At 39.9% G+C, this 13337-nt stretch overlaps 1 protein-coding gene across 1 annotated transcript in view; it reads left to right on the plus strand.

Moving 5' to 3' along the window:
* The window catches only part of Qpct (glutaminyl-peptide cyclotransferase), a 36370-nt gene extending 33457 nt beyond the window's left edge, over window positions 1–2913 (plus strand). Inside the window, exon 6 of the mRNA XM_004627722.2 lies at window positions 2253–2913. Within this exon, the coding sequence (XP_004627779.1) occupies window positions 2253–2398 (146 nt within the window). The 3' untranslated portion in view covers window positions 2399–2913. The remainder of the gene's footprint in view (window positions 1–2252) is intronic.
* Window positions 2914–13337: the final 10424 nt, after the last annotated feature.

Consider the following 13337-nt stretch of genomic DNA (forward strand, 5'->3'; position numbering starts at 1 on the left):
TTTAAAAATAGGCATAAAGAATTATATACTTCTTATGTCTACACATAAGTCCAAAAATCTCACCATATACAACCTTGAAGCAGGACAGTCCCACATTATTCCTTTTCCTGTCTCTTGCTTTCATTCACCAACCCCTTCTTCTTGAACAACCATCTACCTGAGAGACATCATAGCAGCAACTGTCTACATGTTCATTTTTTAATTCATTGTATTTTATATTCATCTTGAAATTCCAAGACTATATATCACACTTAAAAGTAGACCAATATCTGTATTTTAGCCATGCCTCATTCCCAAACCTTAGTTAGCTTCCTGGTATCATCAGACAGCTTTCTTTAGCAGTGAAATTTCAGGTCTCTAACTGTATACATTTGAGAAGCAAATTAAATATGAATAATAATTGGTGCATTCTGAATTACTAAAACCATTCTTTCTTAAAGACTGACTATATTAAATTAATATACTCATTATTTGAAGAAATCTGGAATATTTTAGGTGATCTAAAAATAACCAGTAAAATTAATTGGAATGAGAGCCAGTCATTAAAAAGGAAGCATATATGTTGTAGTATGATGAAGCTCGGACCAATATGTGTCTTCTGATTATGTGCCTGTAAGGTGGCAGCCAGGTAACTAAACTAAATGAAAGGAGAGGGGAAAAGATTAGATACACCCTCACCTGCTCTTTATTGATGCCAGGTATGATTCAGATACAAAACAGAAAGCTATAACACCCCTTACTCTTGCAGTTACCAAGTGAAATGATGAAACTTGCCATTGTTCATTGATAGGAAGCAGTGACTGGCCTCAAGTAACTGCCGCTCCTTTCCCAGTCTTTCTCTTCATAAGGAATAGTTTCACTTCATCCTATCCTTTACGTTAGCCTCCTGGGAGCTGTCTTCGCTTGGACCTTTTTCCCTGATCTCACACACATCCAGCGTTAGGCCGTAGGAGGTGTCTGAGTGTAATGCTGAGATGCAGTACTGGAGCTTCCTAATAGTTCTTATTTCTCTTGATTTATAACAGTTTACAAATGTGAGGAGCCATTACATTGAATTAATTGATAAATGAAACCATCTTATCATCTCAAGGTTTCTATTTTCTCATGAAAATCATTCCAAATCTTTGAGGACACCTTTATGTTTTTCTGTTCTTAGTATATCTATTAAGCCCATATTGCTCTGAGCTCCTGCCATCTCTTTTATAGAATTAGACTGTATTCTTGTACTTTGTGTAATTCTGATCCACAAAGAAGCAATAGCCTTGTACTGACATGGCGGATGTCTAAATTAACCCAAGGACTTTTTTTCTCTTTTTCTTTCTTTTTTTTTTCAACAGCACCAGGGATTGAACTTGGGACCTTGAGTTTGCCAGGCAGGCACTCATGCCATTGAGCTATCTACCCTGCGCAACCCAAGGTCTCTTGCCATAGCTTCCTTGATGGTCTCTAGATTTTGCTCTTGATACTCTATTCTTTGTAGAAAGTTAGAGTTATCTTTTAAAAATATAAATCAAATTATGGTACTTACTATTTAAAGTTCCAATGGTTTGCCATCTTGTAGAATAAGATGAAAAGTCTTTATCATGGCTTATAGTGTCCTCCCTTTCCTGCCTCTCTTCTCTTTTAGTATTACCTCCTACTTCCCCTTCTAACTTGTGCTCTGGTGCAGCCACAGGGGCTGCCTCGCTGGCCTCCAAGGAGGACAAGCACATTTTCACCCTAGGACCTTCTCAGTTGCTGATATGCTGCCTCATCACTAGATCTTCACACGGTTTGCTTTCTGTTTATGTGTGTGTCTCCATTTAAATGTTGTCCTTCCCTGACTTTAAATATCTCTGTCTCAGCCCTATTGCCTGTCCCTCATCCTTTCTTTCCTCACCTTGTTACGTTATTCTTAATTAGCTTTATCAGGTCCCCAAATTGTGTTTTATATCTTTTTTTACTTGCTTCTTTCTCGATTGGAATATAAGCTCCATATAGGCAGAGCTTCACTTCTGACTAATGAAACTTCAGTTCCTAGAACCACATCTGGTAGGGAGTAGGTGTTGTGTAATTATTTGCAGAGTTAATTATCATTTGGCTAATGAGTGAATGCTTTTAGAGAATAAGGTAAGCTACAAAGTAGCGCATAGGAGATTGTGAATGATCAAGTATCTTTATCTGGTACAGAGCTCCCTCTGTTTGCAGAAAATCAATTTCTCATTTATTCACTAGAACAGGCACCAAATTACAAATCAGTTCTTTCTTTTTAGGTGTACCAGTTCTGCATCTGATACCATCTCCTTTTCCTGAAGTCTGGCACACCATGGATGACAATGAAGAAAATTTGGACAAGTCAACCATTGACAATCTAAACAAAATCATACAAGTGTTTGTGTTGGAATATCTTCATTTGTAATATTCTGATTTAATTCCTGGTAATGGCTTCTATGTTGAATTCAAAAGTCAAAGCATCACTGAAAATAATCTGGCTCCAGATAAATGTTGCGCAGAAACTTCTATAAATTTATTCTGAGGGTGTCTTTGAATATGTGATCAGTGAATCATAGAATTTTATATTATGTTTTCAATTGCAATGTAGAGATAAAAAGGGAATGTGTAAAGAAAAGAAAAAATAAATATCTTTTAAAAACTCATTTAGATAAGACTTCAAAAGAAAATTAGATTCACTTACTCAATATAGATTTTGAAACAATACTAAATATGTTGATGCTGTGCAGTATGTACCTTTAATGTTATGATTTTTCATATTTTGGAATCTATTATACAATAAAAAATGGAGATATACTTTGAAGGCTTTTAGTCCTCTTTGAAAAATCTGTGTAGGGTTAATTTTATAGAAATTAAAATCAGAATTAAATGCCATGCTATGATTTTTTTCATATATATAAATGAAAAAGTATTTAATGCCTAATCCAACATTTATAGTTGTACAACTTCAGCATCTTATTGTAAAAATAGTAAATTAAAAAATCATTAGAAAATGGATAATAAGGGCTGACAAGATAGCTCATTGGACAGAGAGCCTGCTTAGGCAAGTGCAGGGACTAGGGTTTGCTCTCTGGTACCACATACCATGCCACCCAGTCTCCCTGGGTGCTCTGAGCTGGCCACCAAGACCGAGTGTGGTGGTGCATGCCTGTAATCCCAGCACCAGGGAGACTGAAAACAAGAGGATCACTACCAGTCCAAGCTGAGTAGTGAGATCCTGTATCAAATACATTTAAAAAAAGAAAGAAAGAAAGAAAGAAAATGGTTAACAAGAAAAGAGTAATTGCATCATATTAACAGAATCATCATTGCCTCTTTATTTTTATCTCATTTTACTTTATTTTTGCAACAAGCTGTCTAAGCTCAGCCTGTCCTTGAGCTCACTACATAGCCCGGCTGACTTTGAACTTGTAGAGATTCTCCTTCCTCAAGTCTCTGGAGTGCTAGGATTACAGTTGTGTACCTCCATGCCCAACTATTTTTCTTACATTTTATGTATTGGTGTAACCAATTTGTACCTACATGTGAACAACCCCCAACCTTATAATTACTGTGTATTTGCTGTTTTGGTCTTGGGACTGGACAAAGACGGAAAAACGCCACTGACTGTGATCCCTAGAGTCTGTGTTCAGGTAGCACAGCAGTACTAGTTATGATAGTTCTTTGTAAATTATATGGAATCCATGTTTGGTAACTTAAAGCATTTTTTTAAACTGGAAATTCATAGGCACTATGAATTGCCCTTAGTGGTAGGAAACAATTATCTCACATATTAATTTGACCAACTGAATAATTATGAAATCAATCTTGCTCAGTAGGTAATGTTAGTTGGGGACACTGTTGTATGTGTATTAGCTGTACAGAGCAGATGTTGAATTAAATTCTCATTGAACTACTTTGCTGAGGCTAGGTAGAGAGTGAGACAACAGATCAGGTGATTGGGGCAATGCTAGCTTTTTTTAAAATTAATTACTTAATTTTTTTTTGTATTATAGGGAAGGGTCTATTGGGTGTTCAGGGCCTCACTATTAGATGGGACTCATAGTGATCTGCCTGTTTACAGCCTCCCAAGAGCTGGGATTACAGGTGCACCACCACTCCCAGTCTCAGTTGTCATTGCTGTGTGCCCCAGGGGCGGGGCTGGCACGAGAGGCCCAGGGATTGAACTCCCGGCCCTGCACCTGCTTGCAGGAGCTTTTATGTGCTGAACTATTTGGCCGGCCCAATGCCAGCTTTAATTTCAGTGACAATGGAAGTCATTAACAAGTAATATACTTGCTAAAACATACTTCTGGATAAGAAAAGGTTAAATAACGTTTATATTTATGACTGTACCTAATTATATGCAAAATATATATCCAAAATTTTATATATACATGTAAAACATTATTTATAATTTCATGTTGACATATTTTACAGAATTAGATTTTTTTAGGACTTAAATTTTTTCAAAAAAACCCTTATTTACATGTTTGGTACAAAGTCTTGTTATGCAGCTTGGACTCATACTGATGCTCTTGTCTCAGCCTCCCCAGCGCTGGGATTACAGGTGTGCACTGCCATGCCCAGTTTCAGTGGCAGGCACAGTATGCCCAGTTCCAGGGCCAGCGTGGCATGTAGTACTGGGGATCAAACCCGGGTCCTTGCGCTTGCCAGGCAGGCACTTAGACCTCCAAGCTATTTCCCCAGCCCTCTAGGACTTTTTGTTTTACAAAACTTTCCTTTTATTTATTTATTTTTTTGGTCTTGGGAATTGAACTCATGACCTTGCGTTTCCCAAGCAAGCATTGTGCTGCTGAACTGCATACCCAGCCCCTACACAACTTTCTAAAGTTATATTATGTATACACAATACATAAGACTATTTTTATAATAAGATGCTAAAGATGTACAACTATAGGGATGGCTATATATATATATATATATTTTTTTTTTTTGTATTTTTAAAATTTTGTTATGGAAGGGGCTACAGGATGTTCAGGGTCTCACTGCTAGATCAGACTCTAGTGATCTGCCTGTTTACAGCCTCCCAAGAGCTGGGATTACAGTCGTGCGTCACCACGCCCAGTCCCAATTACCTTCTCACTGTGCCCTGGAGGTGGGGCCGGCAAAGGCAGACCCAGGGACCAATCCCCAGGCCCTTACACTTCTTTGCAGGTGCTTTAAACCGCTGAGCTATTGCGGATTAAAGCGCCTGCTTAGGCAGATGGGCCAGGTTCCATCCCTGGCATGCCAGCCAGCCAGCTTCACTCCCAGGGTGCGCTGAGACAACGATTGAGACTGAGTGTGGTGGTGCGTGCCTGTCACTACTAGTAAGACCCTGTAGACCCTTACTAAAATACAAAAAATAAAGTTGTACAACTAGAAAAAAATATATATATATATTACAAAATATACACCAATATATGTGCCTTTGTAAGTCAATAACTTTAAACACTAACACTTATTGAGCACTAATTCTGTGCCAGATGGTGCTAGAGAGCTTTTTATATTTTTACCAACTTCATCCTCATGTCAAACCTACAAGGTGGGTGGTATTATTAAGCTCATTCTATAATGCTCAGAGCGATTAAATGTGTTCTTCAAGATTATGTAACTAGAAAATGGAACCAGGGGGATTTGTACTTTAACTGTCATGATTTGGGCCACTCTAAATTATTGCCTCTGTAAAAGACATGCAGAACATTCTTAATGTCAAATGCAAAGCAATAGTTGTATCCTGAAAAGTTTTTTTAGGTCATCCTCTAAGTCTGGGGAAGCAGTCTTGAGTCCTTGTTGCTGTGATTTACTTGACAGTATTAGGCATCATCTCTGTGCAGAATTATTTCTCTGCTATACTAAGGACTATTTTTACATTAACATGGATATAACAGAAACCCATATGAGTGGTTCTGGGGCTAAAGAATCTAAGCAACAAAGCAGGATTAAAGGGAGCTGAGTTTTCATGATTAACTTTTTGAATGAGAAAAAATAAAAGGAGTTTGAGAAAAACACAGTTTCTTTTTAGCATCAGGAAAGAAATGGTTTAGTTGACAATACTGTGTGATAAATGATTTAACTGATGATAAACAGCATGAAAATAAGTTTTAAAGGACCCTAAACATTAGTTGATGGTGCTGCATTTATAATTTGAAGCCAAAATGATAAGCTCCTTTTAAGGCAGAATTAATAGGAGATCTGCTATAATCTGTTGAGTTGGCATTTGTTGAATTTTTTTTTTAGAGGAGGCTGGAGGATGTGTTTAAATGGGATAAAGGGAAAAGTAAAATTATAAGCAGCTTAATCCAGCAAACATTTCCTTGCTTTGAAATGCCACATCCTAAAATTCCCTTCGCTAGAGGTTTGCATTAATATAAGAAAAGCAATCATGATGTCATAAAGGGAGGCATTTCAAGGTATTAACTTTGATATTAATCTCTGAAATACATTTTGTATAATTCATGCCAGTCAGAAATATTACTTTTTGAAAATTATAGCTGCAAAGGCAGTGCTCCATAAACATTATGCTTCATTTTGGAGCATTTTACAGCTCCTAAGAGAACAATTTGTATGTTTCGCCTATTACTGTCAACCCTGCAATATACAGGGCTATTTTTCTTCTTCAAGAGAAGTGAGTTCAAAGGAAAATATTCGTAAGAAAGTATTCATAATCTTGGCATCTCCAAAAAAATCACGAGCCTGTGATTGTAGCTTGAGGGCTGTGGCTGGAAGAGAAAAGACAGAGTCTTCAGAAATGGAGAAATGGTTTAGATAGTGAAGCAGCTGTGACAAGAACAAAGCAGCCCATGTTTCCATCTCTGACTCCAAACCCTCAAACAGTTTATTTCACGAAGCTTATTTCTTCCATCAAAGAAATACATTCATTGTGGCGCTGCAGCAAAATCATGTGAAAAGTGAAGATTTGCTCCGCCAACTTGGCCCAGCTGGAGGTGATTATTTTGCATACAGAAGGGATGGACAAGACGTAGACTTCGTTTCTTTAGTACACAGATAGCCCTGCATGAGGCTTGGCTGCGGTCTGTTCTGCTGAACTGCACTTCTCAGTTCCTTTGCAAGACTAATCTGAGGAATGAAGGTGCGGAGATAAAGGAAGTACAAAGAAGATGAGGGAGACCACGCAGAGCAACCCCAGTAATTTAAGCAAAGTGAATGCAGGAAGTTAGATGCAGACTTAAATCTGCTATTCATGAAGATATGGGCTGTGCTTCAAAGCCAGCCACCTTCCCATCAGCTTTTGGCTTCAAAGATGAATGTAGGAAAGATTGAGGTTTCACTCCCAGTTTCAGGACCACTTTCTATGCAGCCTGAAACTCTGAAAGTAGTTATGAAGTGGTCTGACTTCCTCCCTGCCTTGCCCCTTCGGTCTCTGATGTCTAAGGTACACAGTTTTCAGCCTTCAAAGACTGCTTTGTTGCAGGGGCAGAAGTCATTGCTGCGTTTCATGGAAGGGCTGAGGTGGAGAGCAGTGGTGGTTAGCGAGGGCAGCTGGGAGGGTGCTATTGAATCCCCCTCAAATCATCCTTCACGTCAGAATTGCCCCCGGACTCCTGGCAAGACATCCAGCGAGACATCCTGGCAGGACATAATTTATGACATTTTGAAGAGAGCTGGGATGAAAGGGCTGCCTGTGTCGCGGCCGTATCCCTCCGCCTGCATGTGGTTGGTGTGCTCACGCAATGTGTAGTCATCTTCTGCTCATATTTCAAAGGCGACGCATGGAACCTAGCCCACTCCCCTGACAGGCAGAGCCAGACTTGCCAGGGGAGGGTTTAGATCTTTTCTTTGAGAATTGATATTAACAGTGCACAGTTGCCAAGAAGACAGAGTAGCGTGGTTTAAAGCAAAAGGAAAATGCCCAAACTCACAAAGATGAGAAAAATAACGTAAAAATAGATTAAAAACTGATAAGAATATTGAAAACTTTATTTTCTTACTTTTACTTAGTACTGTGGAGTCCTAGAGTTTCTTGATATTCGTGGATTTGATATTTGTGATTTTTGGCTAGCAAAGAATGACATGTACGTGCTTTGTATATGAAGAAATCAGCTTGGAGAGGTGAATGAGCACAGCTGGGTCTGGGCATCACTTTCGCTGCGGTTCTGCCTTTGTCCTTGCAGGAGCACTTGGGCCCATGTCTTTCTATAAGTGGAATCCCCCATCCATACACCCTAGACCAAGTGCTCTTGCTGAAGACATAATTAAAGAAGCTTGGAAAATGATGGTGGCAGAAAGTAGCTGGATAAGTGATCTTAATCCTTTATTCATAGAGTTCAGGGTATGCAAAGATCACTTAAAATTTGCTTATTTTATTTTGTCTTTTTAATGGTGTAAGTTGTATGCACCCATGATATTCCATTTTAGTTTATGGTGGAGTTACTTTGTATCAAGTAATTTATTGTGATATAAGTTTACCCATATCATTGTATGTTAGTATTCTTATTTTTCGAAGACATGAACACAGAAATTAATTTATTTTCAGTTGATGCTAAAAGTAGGTTTTATGGAATTTAATTTCTGACAATGACTGGGCTAGTTTCAACATGGATGTTAAGAGGTATTAGAGATTTTCTAGTTTACTGGCGTTCAGTAGGGGGTAGTACCACTCTGGTAGGCAGCATTTAGAAGTGTGTATGTTTGTGTGTGCACCTGAGTGTAGTAGTATATTAGTATATTGGAATGGATGTTTAATAGTTGTAAGAACATTGTGTTTCACATTTGATAGGGAGGGGCAAAAACAAAAGTTCAGGACCATTTGTGCAATAAAGAATTGTCCCAACCCAGTGTAAGTTGTGCCTTCATTGAGAAATATTGGCTGGTTTTCAAAATCCTGCATTTTAGATACCAAGATACAGAGAAGGTGGCTCATTTAGCATTGAGGAAGGAGATGAGGGTGAAAGGGAAGGTTATGGAATGGGGAAAAGAGAAAAATTATGAAGATATGCTACTTATGTGTACTAGTTCTCCTAAACAAATGTAACTACTATGTATTGCAAGCATACAGGAATAAAAAAGGTTCCTTTGATTCCAAGTGACAAAGATACTGATTCAAGTTTATTTCAGGAAAAAAAAAAAAAAAAGAAAATTTATTTCATCTTTTGGCCTTGGGCACAGCTGAATCCAGAACACCATCTCTCCTTATCCATCTGTTCTGTCTCCCTCTGAGCAGGTTCTTAACCTAGTTAAACACTTCCTTTTGGGCACAAAATAAATGCTAATAGCCCAGTCTCATAACTCATGTCTCTAGTTCCAGTAAAAATACCTGTCCTCAGTGCAACAGAGTTCTAAGCCTCATTGACATTAGCCCTGGTGGATTCTGGGACTTTGGTGATCCAGCCTCTGAGCTCAGATTGACTTTAGCTTGTGACTCATTCCCACCCCTATAGCTGGGGGAAGGGTCCTCCCCACAAAACCATAGATAGGGAGGTGCAGCAGGGGTGTTTTCCCATAGAGAGGGATAGAGGAAGGATGCTGTACACACAAGAGCAAAATATTTCCACTACAGTAGGCAAGGGAGTTGGGCAAGTTGTGCAAATCCTCATGCCTGGTATCATAGTGCCTTTTTATTATCCTACAAACTATGGGATGTTTCTCTTAGAATCCTTCATAAAGGTTAGAAAACATAGAGTCAAAGTCTTGGAAGAAGACCATAGGATTTATAAAGTACACTATTTACCAGGCTTTAAATGCTTGGATTAGAGACTCCTAAATTCAGCAGCTCACACTTCATTCTTGCAGTGAAATGAGTTTGTTAGAGGAAAGCAGAGTTGTTTCAACTACATTCAGAATTTTTCTTCAAGATCATTGTATTTTTCCCCCAAACTTATTTGCAAGTTGAAGGATCTTAGAAAGTTTCATCCAAGTGAAGAAGGCTAAACTTTTAACATTCCATCTAGCTGGAAGGCAGAGATTACAGAATGTGAGAAATTAAGAAACATGTAGGACACTGAGGAACTGACCACCAAAGGTACATTTCTGTGCCGTAGGAGTTGGCAGTCTTGAGTGGGATCTTGTCTAAATACTGCCTGAGCCTAGGCAGACTGTAGCTGATGAAGAAGAGGTTGCCTGAAGAGAGAAGGGTAAGGTTACTCACTACGAATGTTTCAGTTCTACAGTTCTTTTCAAAATCAGAATTGAAGGTAACACTTGGTTACTTATACCACAAGATATATACCCTTTAAACCACTCCTTGGAGGCTTATCATTTTTGCCAGGGTGGTGGTGGTGGTGGTGGTGGTGGTGGCGGCAGTGGTAGTCATAGGTCATAGGTTGCCCCTGTGGGTCATTTTGGCATCACCACATAGGTGGAATCTGAACTGAAACTGTTGTCCAAGAATTGGGACCATGATGGGGGCCTGCCCCTTAGCTAAGTTCTTTAAGTGGCTGCTTGCACAAAGTAGTCAGGCTCAGGTTGCTGTGGTTCGATCCCCACAACTCAAGCCAGCCAAACCTGCCCTGAAGGCATTGGGAGCAAAAGAATTGGGACCATGAGAATAAAATGCAGTGGAGCCAAATCAAGCTTTAGAAACAACCAATAGTCTGATTTTCATCCCCAACTGTAGACTTTCCTTGGTGGCAGCACTGTAGATAGGGTCCCGCTCTACGTTCTCACAAACTTTCCCAGTAGTGGGATGTGCTTCAATAGTTTTCAAGCTTTGTGCTTCAAGAAGTAGAGCTTGTTTTTTTCCCCCTAAGGAAATCTCATATAGAAATTCCAAAGGCAAAGGCAGAGCTATCTGCTCAAAGCAAGGAGAGAACCTTAAATATTTTGGCTAAGCCTTGTGGGAACCTCTAAGACACTCACTCCACCAACTTCACATGGTCTCCTCAGCACCCCATGAAACCCAAGCTCTGCAGGATATAGTCTGGAACTTTGATTCAGTTCCAGTATCAAATTATTCAGTTATCTGACCACTTTTCCAGCTATACTCACTCCCCAGGCCATTTCATCCAAGCCCACAGCTCCAAAATCATCTGCAGATGATGTCCAGATTTGTAGGTCCATCCTGATCCCTCCAACTCCAGACATCTCTATTGGTGTGTACCAAAGGTATCAGAAATGGAGAAACAAATCTGGATGCAAGACTCCATGCATTCCTTCAGGTCTTGTCCTTTCCATCTCAGTAAATAGATCTCAGTAAACAGAAGTCTATTGGCCCATTACTGACTTTTCTCTCAGTTGAGGACATTAGCCAATCCTATTGGCTCCTTTGTATTATATTCTGCATTTTCCCACTTTGACGCACAGCTCCCTCTCTGGGCCAAGTTCTGTCATTTCTCCTGGCTTCCATGCTCCTTAGTCTCCTCTCCACACAAGCTCAAGACCAACTGTTTTAAATCACAATCAAGTCATAATGCTGTTCTGCTCAAGATTTCCCAATGGATCCTCATTTCTCCAGGATAGGATTCAGTGGCAGCAGCACGGCTGACAGGGCCCCCACATGATTGGCCCACTTTCTGACCTTTCAGATCCCTTTTTCTACCATGTACTTCCTCATTAAACTCATCCTGGTCATACTGACCTCTTGGATTTTCCTAAACAAGCTGAGTATGCTCCTGGCCCGAGGTCTTTATTATCTCCTTTTTTTGGGTCTGGAATGCTTTCCCCCAGTTATTCACATGGGCTTTGCCCACATTTCATTTGGGTCTCTGTTCAATTGGTATTTGATTGGTGTGCCCCTCCCTAACCTCCTTCATCCTAGTCATAGACCTAGGGGCTTTGGGACAGTTTACCTCATGAAGCTAGCACCACTCCTTCATCCACTAATGCTACCAGTTTCTGTCTTTCGTTTGCCTGAGAGTTACAGTATGAACTCAGAAGTATCTTCCCTTGCACCTACTTGGTGAAAGCTGAATAGCTTTGGTTTGGTCCGGTTTGGTCCAAGTGGATTGGTCCAACTCAGGTTTGGTCCAACTGGCTCCAGGAAGACTTTGGCTTCCCCAGTGTCTGTCTAGACAGGTCAGGAGACATCACCTGGAAAAGCATAGCAGCTAATGCCCTGTGGAGTAGACTTAAATAAATAAGATATGGGATATGGGATATAGGAAGAGACCAAACCTAATTGCTTACCCTTCCTCTCTACAGTGGACTGTGGGAGTTGCAGTGGTTCCATATGAATACCTCGGGAAGAGACAGAGAGAGGAACCAGTTGTAGTTACTGCAAAATTTGCTGTTTTGTCAACCCACCTACTGTATGTGCTTTTCTTCTTTTCTGCCTCACTTCCTACTTCACTTTTACTTCTCTGAAGTTGCACCCTCTCCCATAAAGTATTAGGTATGAGTGTCCTCTTCAGGCCCTAGTTCCTAGGGAACCCAGTCCTGTGTTATTCATTCCCCTTTCTCTCTCTTTTACAATGATATTTACAACTATTATCTGTCTGCTCAGTTGTGAGGTCTCTCCCTCTCTCTTCTAGAACATAAGCCTCCCCACACATAAGAAAAAGCAAAGCTTTGTTTCATTTACTACTAAACCCTCAATCATCAGCCCAATACTTGGCACATGGTAGAAGCATATTAAATCTTTGCCAAAGGAATTTCACACACAAGGAAACTAGTTTTTTCTAGTCCTGGAACTTTGGTCAAAATGATCTACTTGTAAGTCATGTAGTCAATACAGATGAGGCTCTGGCCTCATTCATTGCAGTTGCCCGGGCATTCTGGCTTTTCATCTACCCTTGATTTTGTTCTTGATCCCTCATCTCTCACCTGGAGTGAGTGATGCACTAGCCTCCAACTCAGGCTTCCTGCAGCCACTTTGCTTGCCCTCCTTTAGACTCCACGCAATGGAGAACTCCTACAGGTATCTATCATGCTCCATCACTGTGCTGCCTGAATTTCACTGCTCTAACATTTAATTTGAACTCTGTGTTGTGGCCTGCAAGTTCCACTCACAACTTAGTGTTACACCACTCTCTCTCCCTCTCTCTCAGTGGAAGCTCCACCATCCTCTTATTTGGTCCCTTGAATTTGCCATAGGGAGATTTCTTGACATTTTTTCCTCCATTTTGGATTGTCCTCTACTCCCATTCTAGTTCTTTCTTGCCGTCTGTCATAGCCTTTCTTCACACCCACTTATGGCAAGTAGGTCTGTCCTTCTATGTTTTTCTCAGCCCCTGGCCTATTTCCTTCACTATTCTTATTACAACTTGTCATTTTATTACAACTTGCCCTTTCATTATTTGTGATTATTAGTGGAGATTGGCTCCATTGGCCTCTTACCAGGTCTTGTAGATTCTTTCCCTTTTGTGTGTACTTAATATAGTAGAAAGAAATCTTTTAAGAAAGTAAGTCAAATGTGTCACTCCTTCACTCAGACACCTGAAATATTTATTTATTTTCTTGGAATGAGT

This window comes from Octodon degus, unplaced genomic scaffold, assembly GCF_000260255.1.
Source record: "Octodon degus isolate 3935 unplaced genomic scaffold, OctDeg1.0 scaffold00020, whole genome shotgun sequence".
NCBI classification, from domain to species: domain Eukaryota; kingdom Metazoa; phylum Chordata; class Mammalia; order Rodentia; family Octodontidae; genus Octodon; species Octodon degus.